This window comes from Pan paniscus, chromosome 1 (assembly GCF_029289425.2).
Source record: "Pan paniscus chromosome 1, NHGRI_mPanPan1-v2.0_pri, whole genome shotgun sequence".
In the NCBI taxonomy this organism is placed as follows: Eukaryota; Metazoa; Chordata; class Mammalia; order Primates; family Hominidae; genus Pan; species Pan paniscus.
The window spans coordinates 21,914,188-21,935,003 of NC_073249.2; the positions used below are offsets into that span (position 1 = coordinate 21,914,188).

Consider the following 20,816-nt stretch of genomic DNA (forward strand, 5'->3'; position numbering starts at 1 on the left):
AAATCATATGTCCAAATATATTCCCATTCTGAGGCACTGGCTATTAAAACATGGGAACACATACATTTTTGGGAGAAAATGCAATTCAGCCCATAATATATAGTAATCACCTGCAGAAAGGGGTAACTTGGTGAAAGAATATGCATGGGTAAAACTTTAATAGGTATAGCCAGATTACTTTCCAAAAGGGCTGTGGCAAGTATAGTGTCCCCAGCAGTCTCTCAATATCGCTGGTTCCCTACATCCAGCCTCCCTTGAATGTTAAGACTTAATTTTTTGCCAATCTGGTGTCTGTGTGACAAAGAAACTCATGTAATTCCTTGCATTTCCAGTTGTTTAACAGATAAGTTTGAGTCACCTTTCAGTCATTTAATACTTATTTGGGGTTTCTCTTCCCTGCGTCATCTGCTCACATCCTTGGCCCTGCAGTTTCCCAGCATTTGTCTTTGCCAGGTGAGAAACTGCTGTAGCTGTTTCTTAAGACTCCCCTTAATGTTAAAGAAAACAAGTATGTGCGTTAGGTCAAAAGGGTTATTGTAAATCATCTTGCTCTGTGTATTCTTTCCAAACAGAAAAAAATAAAACTTCTCCAAGGCTCTTTTCCTCCACATGACAGCAAACAGAACTTCAGGTAGCTTACAGGAAAATTCATACCACTCTCACTCTGCACGTTCTCAATTCTGAACCACATGCTTTAAGGAGACATTGGATGTGCAAAAGCCTGTGTTTTCTCATCTCTACAATGAGGATGTTTTTCAGGATTCACAGTAATCTCTTAACACAGGCTATTAATACAGATGTGTGCTGTTGCTCCACAGCTGACAAATACCATAGAAACGCTTGAAAGTATTAATGTTTGAATCAATCCCCAACCTCCACATCCAATTTTACTTCGGAAGCCTAGAACCTTCTCCTTAAATACTCATGTCTTCCACATGCACTGATGTATTGGAATTTCCTGGTCTGAATTTCAATCCCCAAAGCACCTGAGGCTCATGCTGCTATTACTGACTGTAGTTCCCTCCTTGTCCCCCGAGTAGTATAAAAATGAGTCTAAGCTGAATCTAGAGTAAATCTGCATGATGTGGACCACCAGGCTAGGGAGAAGGGAGATCCTGGTGGAGTTCCTGACTTCAGCTTTGCAGGCTGGGACCATCTTTTCCTTCACCATTTTCCTAGGCTCCTAACCAGGACTTCACCACAGCACCATAGTTTCTGGAGTAGCTGTTCAGAAGCTCAATGTTTGTCCCTTCCAAGACACACTGATGACTGCCACCTATTGGCTGTGACTTGGAGATGTCCCCAATGTTCCTGCAGCTCTCTGAGCTGAACTTTTCTTCTCTGAAAATGGGTGAAAAGAAGATAAACCTCATAGGGTTCTTGTAGGGACTAATGTTTTGAGACATGGAAAGCAGGTCAACCATGCCTGGCTCCATAAAAAGGCTTCTGGGCATGCTGTGGCTGTTCATATTTATTATTTTTTTCTGAATTTTACTGAAACTCTCTGTAACATGCCCCAATGACTCATGTCCCTTATTGTTGGGAAAAGCATATCAAAAACAAGTCCATTTTTGCATTTGTAAATGCGGTTTGACATTTCTTTTGCCTGGTCTTTGTTCTTGACATAGACAAAACAGGGGTCCCCTGCTGGTAAAAAACAACAAAAACAAAACAAAACAACAACAAAAAACAAAGGTCCCACGTTCAACAAAATATCTGAGAAGGTTCTGGTTGAGATTTATTTAGTCAACACACACACATTAAGCATTTAATCTGAATAGTCACATTTCCAGACACTTGGCATTATTCAACGAACAAAGCAGTTGAAAGTTTCTGGGCCTCAATTTCATTTGGGGAGTCAGAAACTCACAGTAGACATTATAAGCAGTAGACATTATATGTCACGAGAATGTAACATATGATGCCTTTGTGTCCTCCTCTAGGTACAGATGCATCCTCCTAGATTCTGAGAAAGATGAAGGATCTCAGAACCAATTATAACTTTTAAGTGAATGCAGAAAAAGAATTTTAGAAAATTCAACATTACTTTATGACAAAATCTCAAAACAAATTACATATAGAACATACATACCTCAAGCCAATAAAGGCCATATATGACAAATGGACATCTGACATCATGCTAAACCTTCAAAAGTTGTAAGCCTTTTTTCTAAGAGTTATAGTAAGGCAAAGATATCTAACTTCATCACTCTTATTTAACATGCTACTGAATTTCCAGGCCAGAGCAATTAGAAAACAAAACCAAAGACAACCAAATTGGAAAGAAAGAAAATAATTGTCCCTGTTTGCAGATATCACAGTCTTATAAATAGAAAACTTTAAAAATGCTTAGAATAAATTCACTAAAGTTGCAGGATACAAAATCAAGATATAAGGGTCAGTAGCATTTCTATACACTAACAACAAACTATCTGAAAAAGAAATAAAGAAAACAATTGACACCTGCAATAGTTACAGAAAGTTTACTTCCAAATAAAATTATTCAAAAATGTTAAAGATCTCTACATTAAAAGCTAAAGAAAACTGAGGTATAAAATTAAACATAAATGAAAAGTTATCCCTTATTCATAAATTGGCCAAATTAATATTGCTAAAAAGTCTATGTTACACAAAATGATGTATATATTTAACATAATGTCTATCAAAATATCAATAAAATTTTTCACAAAAACATAAAAACAAAAATTCATATAGTACAGTAAAAGACTCTGAAGGTTGGAAGCATTGCACTACTTGACAGTCAAATATACTGCAAAGCTACAGTAACTGAAACAGTCCAATACTGGCATTAAAAACAGATAAATAGACCAATGAAGCAGAACACAGAAAGATGAATACCTCATGGTCTCACTCACGTGGAATCTAAGCAAGTTGATCTCATAAAAGTAGAGACTAGAAAGAAGGTTAAGAGATGCTGAAGTTTTAGGAGAAGGGGGCTTAGAGAATTATCTGTTAAATGATAAACAATGCCTGTTAGCTAGGAGGAATTAGTTCAAGAGACCTATTGTAGTGCAGAGTGAATACAGTTATTGAGAATATAGTTTTTTTTTTTTAAAGTGCCAAGACCATGTTGACCGTTCTCACAATAAAAATAACTATTGAGGTAAAGCATTTTTAATTGGCTAGAATTAAGCATTTCAAACATCATGTGTTACAAGATATATATATATGTAGATATAAAATTTTGTCAATTTAAAAATAATTTTTAAACACATCATGGAGCGATAGCAATGCTCCAAATACTGAGTCTGCATCTTCTTCATAAACTTAGCTGAACTATATAGAAAATACAGTTTTTATGATTTTTAAAAATGTCTACTTATCAGCCATAAGCATAGAAACTCTGATATTTACCAGCATGTTCTAGAACCAGCACAGAACATGGGAGTCACCAAAGGACTCTATGGCTTTCCTTTAAGTTTGGGACACCTGGAGTTTCTGGTGCTGATGCTGATCATATGGACGACATTAAAGAAGCAGGTGGTGCTAACAGTCCCATCTCTGGCCATGGTGTGAACACAGAAATCAGGTTTGCATCCAAAATCACCAAGGAAATATTTCAATCCAAAAGCTCTCTAGATCTCTGAGTTTTTTAATACAGAAAATGACTAAGGAATTGGCTTGTTATGTGATTATTTATATAAACTCTGCAATGTAAGCTGCACCCATTTAAATAAAACATATTGTGATATGAGTAAGAAACTTCCCAAGATTCCAGTATCAATGGGGAAGAAAAGATTATTCCAAAATTTAAAGCCACAGAAGCATTTAGAAATTTAAATTAAATTCGAAAAATTAAATATAAATGTAAACATAAATGTAAATGTATTATTGTCTAATATATTACATAAACACTAAAAACTAAAAGATTCTACATGTACACATAAATTGTGCTATATGTAATTTATAAAAAACTAAATTTAAACTTTTTTGCTTGCCATTAAGTGTCCTTAAGATTTCTAAGATATATTTTTGCTTAATGAGTTTCCAAATTCTGATGTTTCTTTATATAGTGATTATGATATATAGCCTACCATTATTAATGCTTTACCTATTCTAACTGATTTCATGTTTACTATATTTTGTGGTAGAATCTAATAACATTTCTTTCATACAAACATTACTAACTCAGTAATTTAATCCTATAAACTGTGTAGAGTACATCCCAATTATGCCAATTAAATGATTCAAATGGTGCATTTCTAACTTAAAAATGTCCTCAAACTCTCCAGTTAAATCCAATTTTTCACTATATTAAAAATTTCAAATTCCTTATCACAACCTACAAAATACTGTATGAAATTACATGGGCTGCAGAGAACAGTGAGAAATCTGTAGCCATAATAAGCAAAGAAGGGAAAGGGCTATGATTGACGCATAGTTGGGGGTGAAAATAAAATAACAGTGAAGTACCAGAGATAACTACGAAATAAACACAATTCCTCTTAATTTCAGAGGCAGTTGTACAGCCTGGGTATACATGTGTTTTCTTTACATGCAGAGTTAATGCCATCTCTTTATGCTGAATATTTCTAATCTCTTACTTGTAGCCAAAAAGTGACTTAAACAAGAATATTTACTGCTAATTATAGAGCATCTATTATACCCCCAGGAAACCTAGCACTTTCCTGTTTGTTCACCTCATTTATATGTCAAAACAACTTTGTGAATTATGAAGCCTTCCCAGTGTACATCTAAACAAATTGGCTCAATAAAGTGAAAAAAAATCAATTATGTAAAATATTAAAATGGAAACAAAAACCAAGTAAAAATTGGCCAAAATAGGGTTCTCCAATTGAAATACAAAAATAAAATGTACTAATTAAATAAAATGTAGCAACACACACATTGTAGAATTACATCTTAAAATTATCTTGTGAACATTAATACATTTTATGAAAGTTATTCTTAGAATTTCTCAGGAATATAGAGAAAATTTCATGAACTTTGGAATGAGAAAACTATACATTAGGTTTAGTATGATCAACAGACAAGAAAAAAACAGGATTTGCATGAGAAGATTCTGAGCCAGCAGCCATAAGATTTTACAGAAGTAAATTCAATACAAAGCAGAGAATAAATATTTACTTTCAGAATCTTTGAGATTCCTAGTTTGCTAGTAAATTACCAATACTTTTTAAATTATATTTTGTTCCAATAATTTTGTTTTATTCTTAAAAAAGTACACACCTACACTCAAACACAATTACATGCTCCGTAATTCTCTTAAAGCTAACACTTACGTTTAGAGTGACAGACTTATAAAATTAACTCCATGTTAATCAAAACTAAATGTACGTATGTGTTTTTACAGGCCAGAGGGGTCACAGGCTCAAAGAAAAACGTAGTATGACATTTTGTAAATAGTCATTCGGGATTCAAAATACATGGCTTTTCATTATACTCCTTTATAGTGGGCAATTATAATGGTTATACTGAAGATTATATAAGAGTATCATTGTCCAGTATTTACAAAAGAAAAAAATAAAAATATAACCTATGGGATGTTAGTCCATTTTGTGCTGCTAGAAGGGAATACTGAACACTGGCAAATTAATACAGAAAAGAGGTTTATTAGCCTCAGTTCTGTTGGCTATACAAGCATGACATCAACATCTGCTTAACTTCTGATGAGGCCTCAGGAAGCTTTTATGCATGATAAAAGGCAAAGGGGTATCATGGCAAAAGACAAAGCAAGAGGAATATCAGTTTTTTTTTGTTTGTTTTTGTTTTTAACAACCAGCTTTCACATGAACTAACAGAGAACACACTAACTGCAGTGGTAAGAACACCAATCCATTCATGAGTAATCTACACCCATGACCTAAACACCTTCCACTAGACCCCACCTCCAACATGGGGGAACACATTTCAACATGAGGTAAGGCACAAAAAAACCAAAGCATATCATATAAAAAAAAAACCTCCCCAAGTTGTTTGAAATTAAAAGCCACTGGGAAAAGAGATTACTAGAGGTGTCCTTTCACTGTTACCCAGTAGTGTATTGTTACTATCTGTTACCTACAACTTTGGGTAAGGTGGTATAGGTTAATTATTGTGGCAAGATATACTTCATTCAATGCAAAATATTCTTAACACATTAAAAATCATTTTGTTTTATGAAAAGAAATTGCATTCTAAAAATAACATTTCAAAAGCTACTGTATTACCTTAATGTGCAACTCATAAAACAATTTACTACTAAAATTCAAAATGTTTCCCTATTACTATAATGCAAAATACTTCTCTGAATACCTAATGTGTTACTTAAAACACTGTTATACATCAACAAAAAGCATTTCTACTTAGATTTTCCTTATAAATGTTACATTTCAGTGCCCTTAATCATTCATGAAAAAGCATATAAATGATGGTCATCTAATATAGAAGAACTTCTCATAGCTCTTATGCAGCAACAACTGACCACATACTTTAACATAAACAATAAATATAATAAAAATCAAGTTATTTGAGATATGAATTACATCAATATTAAAATATATAATCAAAATATAAAAACTTTTAATGCAAAAAAGTATAACGTGAATGTAACTGTGCTTCAAAAAGACATCATCTCTTGATTCATTTAAATTTACATACAACTAAATTATCTATTTTAACTTTGAATTATTCTCGACAATCAACACTGCTTTAAAGTAACATCTGAAACTGTTAGTGCCTTAGTACTTTCTATAGTAAATTATGTAATGTTTTATTTAGACTTAATTTTGGACATTTGTTTGTATTCACTGTATCTGTAAAATATATTCTACTATACTATAAACTCTGGTGTTTTCTAAGGTATATATCTTGAAAAAATGTTTTTCCACATTTGTAGGAGGTTTTTTGCCCCCATAAAATCCTCTAAAGTTGAATAAAGTCTGAATAATTGTTTAAGGGTTTTTCCTCTAGTACAGATTCTGTTTACAGGAAGATCTTTGAAATAAAGATATTGTAATCTTTTATATTTATAAATTTCACTCAGTATAGTGTTGTGCACTCTGAAGCTTACATTTTGTGAAACATCCTTAAACAGTCATTATGCTCATACCACTTTTATTCAGTATGAAATTAGTGAAGCCATGTATAATGAAGCAGTTTTTAAAGACTGCCACATTTTTTACATTTGTCAGGTTCCTCTCCAGTATAAATTCTCTTATACTTACTATGGATTGAGGATTGGTAAAAACCTTTTCCACATTCTTTACATTTGTAGCGTTTCTCTCCAGTATGAATTCTTTTATGACGAGTAAGGCTTGAGAACTGGTTAAAGGCTTTGCCACATTCTTCACATTTGTAGGGTTTCTCTTCAGTATGAATTCTCTTATGCTTACTAAGGATTGAGGATTGGTAAAAAGCTTTGCCACATTCTTTACATTTGTAGGGTTTCTCTCCAGTATGAATTCTCTTATGGCTAGTTAGGTGAGAGCACTGTTTAAAAACTTTCCCACATTCTTCACATTTGTAGGGTTTCACTCCTGTATGAATTCTCCTATGTTGAGTAAGGCTTGAGAACTTGTTAAATGCTTTGCCACATTCTTTGCATTTGTAGGGTTTCTCTCCAGTATGAATTCTTTTATGCTGAGTGAGGTTTGAGAATTGAGTAAAGGTTCTGCCACATTCTTCACATTTGTAGGGTTTCTCTCCAGTATGAATTCTCTTATGGCTACTTAGGTGTGAACACCGATTAAAAGTTTTGCCACATTCTTCGCATTGGTAGGGTTTTTCTCCAGTATGAATTCTTTTATGACGAGTAAGGCTTGCAAACTGTGTAAAGGCTTTGCCACATTCTTCACATTTGTAGGGTTTCTCTCCAGTATGAATTCTCCTATGTCTAGTTAGGTGTGAGCACTCATTAAAAACGTTGCCACATTCTTCACACTTGTAGGGTTTCTCTCCAGTATGAATTCTCTTATGTTGAGTAAGGTTTGAGAACTTGTTAAAGGCTTTGCAACATTCTTTGCATTTGTAGGGTTTCTCTCCAGTATGAATTCTCTTATGTTGTGTAAGGTTTGAGAACTGGGTAAAGGCTTTGCCACATTCTTCACATGGGTATGGTTTCTCTCCACTATGAATTTTCTTATGGCTAGTTAGTTGTGACCACCAATTAAAAACTTTGTCACATTCATCACATTTGTAGGGCTTCTCTCCAGTATGAATTTTCTTATGGTTAGTTAGTTGTGACCACCAATTAAAAACTCTGCCACATTCGTCACATTTGTAGGGTTTCTCTCCAGTATGAATTCTTTTATGTTTTGTTAGGTTTGAACATCGATTGAAAACTTTGCCACATTCTTCACATTTGTATGGCTTCTCTCCAGTATGAATTCTCTTATGTTCAGTAAGGATTGACCTCCGGCTAAAATTTCTGCCACATTCAATACATTGAAAGATTTTGCTTTTAGTTGATGAACATTGAGTAAGTCTATTGCAATATTCTTTCTGCCCCTTACCTTCATTCACAGTTCTCCAGTCTTTCACTAAGTGCAAATTGTCAAGGCCCCAGCTTCTATGTCTTGTCAGTGTCACTTTTTGGCATAAATCTTTCATATCCTGCTCTGGCAAAAGGTCTTGAATGGAATAAGATAAAATAGCTGAAAGAAATAAAAATAAAAAGTTATTCTGCTTACTAATCTCCAGTAAATATACTTTACAAATCTAATAAATATAATTATATCAGAGACATTAACAAGATGGCATAATAAAATACCACAGGACATGATTCCTTTTTGAACATATAAACTTAACAAAAATATACTGACCAAAATGCCTTTTTGAAAACGATAAAATCTAGTTAAGGGTTTGCAACACCCTAGGTGAGCACAATTGCAAAATCCATGTAGAATAGAAAGTAAAGTTTGTTACATTTATACATACAGCCTTTCTTCCACCCCAATACAGCATGGTGCCTTTAAGAGTAAACTTCAAACTCCTGGCTTCTCCCTCAAAGCAAAGAACAAAAAAACAATACATTGCACATGTGTCCATACTTCTGGCTTTTAGGGGCTTTCCAAAGACTGGTTTCTGTTTCCCATAACAAAGACTGCTGAAAGAAATGGTGGTATGCTTTGAATGACAGCTTTGGTCTGCTAAGAAAAAGGTAAATAATTGCTACTGCAGCAGAGAGATCACAGTGCCACAGACAGACATCAGGTGTAGCACATGATTACAGGTTTTTACAAAGAAACATGAACAAATCTCTTTAGCTGAACAGTAAACACACAATTCCAGAGAAGACAGATCATAAGAAGAGGTTTGAGAGGCTATAAGAATCTCCAGCCTGGCAAATAGCTATTAGCCTCCTCCAGGACAAAGCCACTTATAAAGAGTGTGACAGGTGGCATTTTATTAATGCCCAAATATGAACCAAAGATTACAACATATGCAAAGTTATCAGGGTAACACGGTCCAATCAAGGAAACAAAATAAATAAAAAATTAATTCTAAGAAAATAAATATGTATAAATTATCTAAAAAATTCAAATAACTCATCTGAATGATGCTCAATAAGTGAAATGAGAATGAAGACAACTAAATAAAATCAGGAAATGTGAGTATCAACAAAATAATAAAATATATAACATGAAACAAAGTGTGGGACTGAAGAATACAAGAAAATAACAGAAATGTTTATACATAAGATGTAAAAAAAAAAATCAAGAATAAACACAAAAAGAACCATAACAAGACACATTATAAGCAAGATTTTGAAATCACAGAGAGGAATAAGATGTTGAAAGCAGCAACAGAAAAGTGTTGTATCATTTATAAGCATTCTCCTATGGGATTACCTGTGAATTTATCAACAGAAACCTTGCAGGGCAAAATGGAGTTGAGTGATATAATCAGGGTATTGAAAGAAAAAACAAAAACTTTCAAGCAAGAATACTATTAACAGTAAAACTGTCCTTCACAATTAAGAGAAGATGAAGGTTTTCCAAGATAACCAAATGCAGAAAAACTACATCACCAGTACAACTGTCCTATAGAAAATGTAAAATGGACTCCAGCCCATTGAAAATAAACTGTGTCATTAAACAAAAAATTATATACAAATACATAACTGTCTGGGAAAGATGTACACATATACAAAAATAAAATTCTGTAGTTTTAGAATGATGGTGCTGAAAACACTTTTACTTCTGCTCTACAATTTGAAATATGCATAAGAACAACAATAAACATCTGTTGATGTCTCTATAATATGAAATATATAATTAGTGACATCAATAATATGAAGTTTAGGGTAAAAATAATGAAAAAAATTTCTGTATGCAACTGAAGTTAAGCTATTACCAGTTTATTATATGTTGTAACTTTGGGGGTTTTAGTGATTCTCATGGTAACCACAAAGAAAATACCTATAGAGTACACATAAACACACACAGAAGAAGAGAGTAGAAGCAATGGCTACAAGAATCCAATAAAACAATAAATGACAATAGTAAGTAATTATGTTTTAGACAGCTATTCAAATATTCATCAACAAAACATCCCAATCAAAAGACTGAATAAAGAGATTTGGAAAAAATTTTAAAAACCACAAACTATGTCTTGTCTCCAAGACACTAACTTTAGACGACTGGTATAATAGACAAACTGGCAGGAAGAAAGAAGATTCCATGCAAATAGTAATCAAATGACAGTTGGAAAGGTAACAATTATATTGGGAAAAGTACATTATATGTCAACAACTGTTATATTTCACAAAGTATACTTTAAGCCAAAATTGTCACAAGAGAAAATATGAACATCAAGTAATAATAAAAGTGTTCATTTATTGGGAATATATATAATTTATAAGCACTCATGAATACATATAAGATTTACTAAGAACATACGTTCCCCACCAGGTTTCCCAAATATATATGTTTATTAAAAAATTCCACACAAATTTGAAATGCAAAGAGAAAACTAAATGGAAAGTGAAACCATATAGGAAGAGTAAAATCAGCAAGTTGTTGGAACAGGAGGTCCTCTTCTTGTATATCTCCCAAAGCAACAAAAATTTATCAGCCATCTATGGACATAAGTGCCTTTGTGACACAGCCGGGCACCATAGCTCATATTTGTAATTCCGGCTATTTGAGAGGGTGAGGCAGAAGGATTACTTCAGGCCAGGTGTTTGAGACCAGCCTGGGTAACATAGCAAGACCCTGTCACACAAAAAGTACATTTACGATTGCTTTGTGATTCAGGCAGGGGGTTGTAATACCCTGCTAAAAGCACAAGACCAAGGAAAGCCTTTTTCAGAAAGCAAGTCTTCCTTCAGGTGGCAAACTTGAGGACCGCTGGTCTTGGCTACAGACGAAGAAATGGCCCATTTAACATGATTCCACTTAGAATTCTGAAGTAACACTGTAACTGTCATTAACTCCTCCCAGCCATAGTCAAGAAGAGGTCCTGCCCAGTCAGAGAGCTGGGGTCAGATGCTCATTCATGGCCATAGATGCAGAACTGCAGACCTTGACATTTACTGTGGTCTCTGAAGCAGGTGAATAACTCAGTTCTAGACCTTTAAGCTACATTCTGTGGACAGTCCTGACAACCTAGAGACCTGTGACTTGGTAAAAACCTCACAAGTACTGGGTGAGAGCCACACACATACAAACACTTGGTATTAGGCCAAGTGTCTGCCCTATAGATCAAAGTGCTGAAGACAACTCAGTTGGCCAAGGAATAAGACAGAATTCACAAGCACACAAGCCCCTGGTAATAAGCCCACCAAAGACAGACCCCATTGTGGACCCTGCCAACAACCTTAGGACTCAGGTATATCCCCTCTCTACTATGAACCCAGAAAAGATCTCATCAGCCTGGGGACCCAATAGGATAAAATCTTTACCTGTATAAACCAGTTTATAAAAACTGGTAGAGGTGTTTGCTCCTTCAAATGCACAGACACCAATGCAAAGTGATATTGTGCCCATTATCAATGCTTCTATTTTAACATAGTCCTGGAAGTCCTAGACAGAACAATTAGGCAAGAAAATTTTTTAAAAGCCATAAAAATTGAAAAGAAAGAAGTAAAAATACTGCTGTTTGTTGATGACATTATCTTATATGTAGAAAGCCATAACAAATAAATCAAAAATCTCAGTAAATTGGCAGAATATAAAAGGTTATACAAATATCAGTTTTGTTCTAATACACTAACTACAAACCACTTAATAAAAAAAACTCATTTATGGTAACATCTAAATAAATTTCTTAGCAAAAACTTAAACAAGTGAAAAATCTTTATGTTGGGAAATAAAATATTGATAAAAGAAACAAGAAAAAACAAATAAATGTAAAGATACCCAATGTTTATGAATTAGAAGACTAATTATTGTAAAGTGTCATATTATCCAAAGCAATCAATAGATTCAATAAACTTCCTATCAAAATTCCAATGGACATTTTTAAAATAATGGAATAAAATTTTAAAATTTATATAGCATTACAAGACATTGAATAGTTGAGAAATAAGAACAAAGCTGGGGGCATCACACTTTCTGATTTAAAGCTCTATTTGAAAACTATGGTAATAAGAGTAGGATGGAACAAAATAGATACAAAAAATGGAACAAAATAGAGAGCTCAGAAATAAACCCATGCATATAAGGTCAATGAATCTTTAACAAGGGCGTCAAGAATACACAATGCACAAAAGATAGTCTCTTCAGTAATTGATGCTGGGCAAAAGAATATCTACATGCAAGTGAAATTAGACCATTTTTTCTTACATGATATCAAGAAATCAACTCAAACTAAAGACTTAAATGTCAGGCAGAAATCCTTAAAAATCTTAGAAGAAAATATATTTTAAAAACTACTTGATATGGTTGTGGTAATGATTTTTTGGATATGACACCAAAAGTACAGGCAACAAAAGCAAATATTAACAAGTTGGACTGCATGAAACTAAAAAGCATCTGCACAGCAAGAAAAACAATAAAATAAGAAAACCTGAAGGATGGGAGAAAATATTTGCAATCCATATATCAAATAAAAGGTAGATATCAACAATATATGAGGAACTCAGAAATCAAAAGGAACACAATAATAATGACAATAATAATAAAATTGAAAAACAGGCAAAAGACCCAATAGATATTTTTCCAATGAAGACATACAAATGCCAACAGATATATCAGAGGGCTGACTATCACCAATCATCAGGCAATCACAAATCAAAACCATGATAAAATATCACTTCACACTTAAGATGACTAATACATATACATTAAAAAGTGAGGTAACAGTTTGACAATAATGTGAAGAAACAGGCTAAGCGCGGTGGCTCATGTCTATAATCCCAGCACTTTGGCAGGCTGAGGTGGGCAGATCACCTGAGGTCAGGAGTTTGAGACCAGCCTGGCCAACATGGTGAAACCTCGTCTCTTCTAAAAATACAAAATTAGCCGAGTGTGGTGGTGCATGCCTGTAATCTTGGCTACCTGGGAGGCTGAGGCAGGAGAATCGCTTGAACCTGGGAGGTGGAGGTCATAGTGAGCTGAGATCATGCTATTGCACTCCAGCTTGGGCAACAAGAGCAAAACTCCATCTCAAACACAACACAACACAACACAACACACAATGTGAAGAAACAGAAATCCTGTACTGTATACTTTAAAAGTTGTAAATTGGTGAAGTCGTTATAAAAATTAGTATGAAGGCTCTTAGAAAAAGATACAAGTATCATAAAATTCAGCAATCCCAGTTCTGTGTATATAACCAAAGGAAATGAAATCAGTATCTCAAAGAAATAGCTGCATCCTCATATTTATTACAGTATCATTCACAATTGACAAGATATGACAATAACCTAAATGTTTTTAGACAGTAAATGGATAAATATGGTTTACATATACAATAAAATATTATTCAGTCATAAAAATAATGTAATTCTGCTATTTAAACAACATGGATGGACTGGAAAGACATTATGCTAAGTAAAATAAGCCAAACACCAAAAGGCAGATACTGTATGATCTCACTTATACAAAGAATCCAAAATGGTGAAACTCACAGAAGCAGAGAGTACAGAGGGAGTTGGCAGGACCTAGAAGTGAATAAATTGGGAAGGTGTTTTTCAGTTTTTTTGTTTTTTTTGAGACGGAGTCTCGCTCTGTCACCCAGGATGGAGTGCAATGGCAGGATCTGGAGTGCAGTGGCTGTTTGCTGCAGCCTCCACTTCCCAGATTCAAGCAAATTCTCCTGCCTCTGCTTCCTGAGTAGCTGGGATTACAGGCACCTGCCACCATGCCCAGCTAATTTTTGTTTTTTTTAGTACAGATGGGGTTTCATTATGTTGGCCAGGCTGGTATCGAACTCCTAACCACAAGTGATCTGCGCACCTTGGCCTCCCAAAGTGCTGGAATTGCTATTTGGTTTTAAGATGAATAAATTTAAAAGATCGAATGTGTAATTTTATGAATACAGTTAATAATAATGTCTTGTATGCTTAAAATTTGCTAAGGCAGTAGACATTAGGAATTCTCACTCCAAATCAATTTGAGTGTGTTAATTATAGTACAACGTGTACACATCAAATTTTTATGTTGGACATACATAATTTTTATTTGTAAAAGAGTTGTTACACACACAAATAAATATATATGCATGCATGCATATGTGTGTATGCCACAGTAAGCTTTATAGTAAATAAAAACAAATTTAAAATATAGTTATTTAAAAATAAGGTAAAAGGTGGGAGTTTAATATATGCTCAGCAATCTTCCAAGCTCCCTAATAAAATAGTATTTTTTTTAAATGTAGGGAGTAGATATATTAAATTATATTACTGTTGATATTGTAACAGTGTGGGCATAGAGTTTAAATTACCAATCTCAGTTTTTACTTAGAAAATAAAATTTTGAAGTAAAATAAGTTTAGATTTTCTTATATTTAGTGTTCTGATAAAATCACTGAGTATGAGCTTCTGTAAAATCACATTTGAAACCTCCATAGGATAGAAAATCATAAAGCTGAAAATACAACACGTTTGTGGTGTTCCTGGGATTTCTGAACCAAATGCCAATATACCACTACTCTTGCAAATTTCAGACAAGATGCAAAAAGAGAATTAAATTGTGTAAAATAGAGTTCCTCAAAAATATGTAGATATTCCTATGTTCCACAAAGCAATGGAAAAGCAGTCAGATTATATAGTGCCTTATAAACCATGAAGAGGACTTTGCTTCACTCTGTAAACTCAAAGGAAAATCACTTCATGGGTAGTGGAATCCTTAGAGAACTTAAGAGCATGGGGCAGAAGATGCTCCTGTGAGGGGAAGACAAAGAAAACCAGGCTTTTCTGAAGCAGAGCTGCACAAACCACATTTTCATTTCTGGCTTTCTCCTTGACATTTGGGCCTCTAATCTGTGTCATCTGCTTTATTTACTCCTACCTGCCTTGAAATTTGGCTACTATCACCTGTCTCTTTAAACTCCCAGGCTGTTTTCTTTGCTCTGGAAAGGTGATCAGGTCTGGATTAGACATAGCAAGACCTGTTTCATTAGAAAAAATAACATGACTCTTGCTGGCATGCTCCAGTTACCAACCTGGTATGGTGCTCAGTAGGAAAAAATTTTTTTAGAAGGTTCTAGAAAATTACTCCAAAAATACTATTTTCTGACTTTAACTATACAATATTTAGAAAGGATTTTAAATGTATAGGTTCTTTTTGTTTGTTTGTTGAGACGGAGTTTCGCTTTTGTTGCCCAAGCTGGAGCGCAATGGCACGATCTCGGCTCACTGCAACCTCTGCCTCTCAGGTTCAAGTGTTTCTCCTGCCTCAGCCTCCCAAATAGCTGGGATTACAGGCACATGCCACCATGCCCATCTAATTTTTTTTTGTATTTTTAGCAGAAATGGGGTTTCACCATGTTAGCCAGGCTGGTCTTGAACTCCTGACTTCAGGTGATCTGCCCACCTTGGCCTCCCAAAAACATATAGGTTCTCAGCTCCACTACCCAATACTACTGAATCAAAACTTGGTAGTGTAATTAGATTTTGAGGTGTGGGCAACAATATCTTATGCCACTAAAGTTCTGGAATTACCAGTCATCTAGAGTGAAGAATTTAGACCACCTTAAAATTTATGTCAAGATGAAACATTTTGAAGATTTTATTTTCTACACCAACAAATTCCCAAGTTTTCCTTAGAAGCAGAGATCAAAAACTCATTCATGCAAATGACAAACTCTCAGGTAACATTTCAGGAGTGAAAAATATGGAATCCGTAGTATGAAATATATAAATTGTGTATTGAAGTTATCCTCACCCAGGGAGACCAGGTTTCTGTAGTTCTCGAACATCACATCCCTATACAAATTTCGCTGGGCAGGGTCCAGGCATGCCCACTCCTCTGGAGAGAATTCTATGACCACATCACTGAATGCCAATAGTCCCTGGGGGGGAAAATACACACATATTTACAAAATGTGCCATGGGCAGAGTTCTTAATTTGACTCCAACTGAAGAGAGTAAAGTGAACTTGTTCTGGCAGAAACTGTCCAGTAAGACATTGTTTAAAACACAAAGATTCTTGAATGCATTCTGTAACTCTAAGGAAAGAGGATGGCAAAAGATTTACAAAACCAGTGTAGATGCTATATTTTTATAAGTGTTGTAGTATAAAACTAAGGGCGCCAATACATGCATTACATATTGGACAGCTATATTTACATTACACAGGATAAGCTGGATAAATTTCTCAGATGGAAAAATCATCTGAAGTGCCTCTCAGATTTTAATGCATACAACAAGAAATTGGAAATCTGTTTAAAATGTAGATTTTGATTCAGAAGGTCTGGGCTGAAACCTGACTTTGAATTTTGAACAAGTTCACCTGTGATGCCAATGCTTCTGAACCAAGGAGAATATTCTGGCAAACATTAAGTGGCAGGGCATTTATCCCAGTTCATTTGACCATTAAACAAGAGCCTTCATTTTCCAAAGCAAAATATAGGCCAAATAATTTAAGAAGGAGAACTTCCAAATTAAATGTGATGGTTTATGCCCCTCAGTTATTAAATCTCCCCAATGTACTTAATAATACAGAGAAAACTAATTTGCTTTATAGTGCAGAAATCTGTCAGAGAGCACCTTAACCTAGTGAATAAAATTAACATCAACTCTAACAGAAAAAACTGGTATCACGTGTAAAAATGCACAGGAGGTTACAACATCATTGCTATAATAGCATAGGTCAAGAAGGCAAAATCTGAATCTAATCATAAAGAAACATCAGTTTCGTGCAAAGTTCCAACAACTTTCCTTTAACTAATCCAAGGACCCAAATCCATCTCCAATGGGAATCTTGGGCATCCACACCTGCCTATGTTCAACAGATACAAAAGAAACATTCATTTTGCAGGTCAAAATTTATAGTAAAGATTGCTTATGGCACTTAAAGAGCCTGAATGGATATAAAACATTGGTATATAGGAAAGAAATATTTTTCAGAGCCCCCTGACTATCATAAGAAGAAAAATTTTTAAAGTACTTGAAATAAATTTATTAGGCAGAAACATTACAAATATATAAATAAAAGTCTGCAAGTTTTAAACACATGACATTTCTGGAGAAACAGCTGACCCAGCCCTTGACCTAGTACTCATTTACCCGAGAACCAGCCATTTCTTCCTCTTTTTCTGATTTCTGTTCAGATGAGATTATCTGGACAAATCACACATCTTGAGAATATGCCTTAAGAGATGTCAGCACAACTCCTTCACCTGCTATGACCATACACACAGGCAGAAGGACCTTGAAATGCAGAAAAAGCTACTCTCCTGTTTCTTCATCATACAGGACAGGAACAATGAGCTCCTATGTAAAGGTCAAAATGTGAGTTTTCATTTTCCTGCTATCAAGTGCCCTTCTCTGCCATGGAAGCCAGCAATTTTGGCTACGACGATAAAAATACTGGCTGCACTGACTTGACCACACCAAACCAAAGGAGAGCAGGCCCTGTGACCTTCCTCTGGAACAAAGGCTGAACTCAACTCTCACAAATGTATCTAAGGGCCCTTATGCTTGACCCTGACCTTACCTTAGGATCACATGGGGTACTAAACTAAAACAACACCGATGTTCTTACCCAGACCAACAGACAGAACCTGTGGGGAGGGTAGAAGTGGGAGTATTTCTTTAAACTGGCCATGTGATCCTAATTGGAAGCTTGGGCTGAGAGCCACTTAGCTAAGCATTGCTTCTGAAACTTCAATGTGCATATATCATTTGCTATTCTGAGCCCCAATTTAAGTAATGTGATTCTGTAGGTTTGGAAGAGGTCTATTAACTGGCTTCTGTAAGAAGTCCCTGTTCGTGTTAATGTTGATCCTCCTAGGCCCATCATGAGTAGCACTTAGCTACAAAAAAACAGGCACAACAAACAGAGCCCCTTTACACAATACTCTTAGCCCAATACAAATATGATCCAAAGTGAAGACCACCAATCACAATTCTGAAACATGGCATTGTCTGCTAGCCCTTTAAAGTTTAAAGAGGACCACAATGTCTGGGCAAATCTCCATTTGGGAAACAACTTGTGCACAAACATTAATGCCATGTTTATGGAGCATGTACTATGTGCTCGGAAGTACACTACAAAGCATTACACAGGGAACCTCACATTATGTGAGTTAATCTTCATAAAACCCCGGGAGGTAGGTGCGAAGTGTCTCATAATTGCCAGGATGTAAATACAGGGCATATCCTTTCTATTTCTTTTTCCATTTCTCTATCACTGATTTTAAAAATAAAATGTATAGGCCGGGCGTGGTGGCTCACGCCTGTAATCCCAGTACTTTGGGAGGCTGAGGCGGGCAGATCACCTAAGGTCCAGAGTTCGAGACCAACTTGGCCAACATGGCGAAACCCCGCCTCTACTAAAAATACAAAAAATTAGCTGGGCATCATGGTGGCAGCCTATAATCCCAGCCACTCGGGAGGCTGACGCAGGAGAATCGCTTGAACCCGGGAGGTGGGGATTGCAGTGAGCCGAGATCATGCCACTGCACTCCAGCCTGGGTGACAGAGCGAGACTCCGTCTCAAAAAAAAAAAAAAAAAAAAAGAAAAAAAATATATAAAATAAAAGCTAAATATAGATGGAAGAGACACAGAAATAAGTGTGGCATATAGGTCAGAGGAACTTTTTATTGTTATATATTTATATTTACTGTTTTATAACTTGGAGAGCAACTACTGGATCTGAGGAAATAGAGAACAGGTTACTGAGCAAAATGTTTTTAGAAACACAGATTTTAATTAAAAAAGAAAAATTAAGGCACCAAAATATAGTCTTTGGCTCCCATTTATCTGTTTGGATTTGGGAAAATTGTGGGTACCAGCTTTGGGGAGGCAGCAAGAGCAGCTACTCAAACCTCTGATCTCCCCTAATCAGTTGTGTGAGGGGAAATGCCAGGATGGAAACATATTTAGACAAGGTTTCGAAGAGGGTGAATCTGGGCAGGGCTGGGACCCTGGGCTTCACATCTTTATACGACTGGCTTATTTTCAGTTACGTCTTTCCTAAGGCTGCCCATGAGAAACTTGACTTTCACAGTTTGTGTGATTTCAATTAAGACAATTCTTTATTCTGTAACCTAACAATAAATATAATATAAACCTTTAGAATTTTCTGGCACTAATATATTAGAAGCTAAATATTTTATTCCTAAGAAGGTAAAAGCACTTACTGCCACCACCATTGCTGTCCTCCTCCTCCTTCCCCTCCCCCTCCCCCCTCCCCCTCCTCCTCCTCCTCCTCCTCATAATTCTGTTCAGGAATGGCCATTCAGGTAGTGACATCAGAACTTACAATAACATTAGGGAAGTAAGAAGCTCAAACAAAGCCCAAGTTCCCTGTGCACCTCCCTCTCTACTTTTTAAAAAAACAGGCCACATACTTTCAAATTCAAGCATTTATCTACATTTTCTAGACTGAAAGTTCCTGGATGATGGAGCCATGACAGCTCCATTTGCTTTTCTAATAGCCACATCAAATGGAGGCAATTGGTCTATATAGTTTGCATCTCCAGATCTCCTCTTGGTTCTTCATCCAAGTACCAGGAAACTGAAGAAACTCCCATCTAGGTACCAACCAAGAAGATTCATTCTGTGAGGGGAGAAACAAACCCCAGATGCCTTATTTCTCTTCCACTGAGATGAAAGCAGAATACAACCCCATCAACAGTCTTCACAGGACATCCCTAAATGTCTCACAGAATCTCGGATGCTGATGAGAGGGGTTCCAGTAAGCCTAGGCTGATGTCCCCATGATGAATCAGGCAGGACCAATTCAAGGTATTCCTATGAGGCCAGGAAAGTAAATTAAACTGCCCTTGTAAAGCAGCCAACCCTGGATCCATGTGGGATACTACCTGTCCCTGATCAGCTAACTCTTGGGTAAGAGGAAAGACAAAACTATCCTACTCTAGTAAGAGTTCACATATGAGGTGTAGTTGTGGTCATGACTCTGGGCATTTTTGTGGTGCTGACCTCTCATTGCTAAGGTACTTGTTTACACTTAAAGATTCTTCCAGGTCCTGTTGAAGGTAGGCTTTACTCTCCAAAAGAAACTCTGAGACAGGGTGCTCTACCTTTTGCTATTTGCACAACTGCAGCAGGTCACTGGACAAAATCTACAAAACATGGAGAAACCCACTCCAAAAGAGGGACTTTACAAAGTCTATGTTGATGTCTCACAAGGTAGATGTCTCCCCTGAGTTTTCTATCCATCCTCAGTTCAAAGTCTAGCCCTTTATTTTGAATCTTAGGCAAATGCCAGCCCCTCTGTAT

The 20,816-nt window shown here is 35.6% G+C and overlaps 1 protein-coding gene across 5 annotated transcripts in view; it reads right to left on the minus strand.

Moving 5' to 3' along the window:
• Positions 1 to 1,715: 1,715 nt before the first annotated feature.
• The window catches only part of ZNF678 (zinc finger protein 678), a 65,396-nt gene continuing 46,295 nt past the window's right edge, over positions 1,716 to 20,816 (minus strand). For 2 of the 5 annotated variants that reach the window (XM_055106009.2, XM_034948147.3), the window contains 2 exons: positions 16,293 to 16,419; positions 1,716 to 8,615 (listed from right to left, as the gene is read on the minus strand). In XM_055106009.2, coding sequence (XP_054961984.2) covers positions 7,123 to 8,615; positions 16,293 to 16,419 — 1,620 coding nt within the window. In that variant the 3' untranslated portion in view covers positions 1,716 to 7,122. Of the gene's footprint in view, positions 8,616 to 11,866; positions 11,988 to 16,292; positions 16,422 to 20,816 lie in introns of those variants that run through there. The other 3 variants (XM_034948171.3, XM_055106100.2, XM_034948161.3) reach the window with 2 other exon arrangements.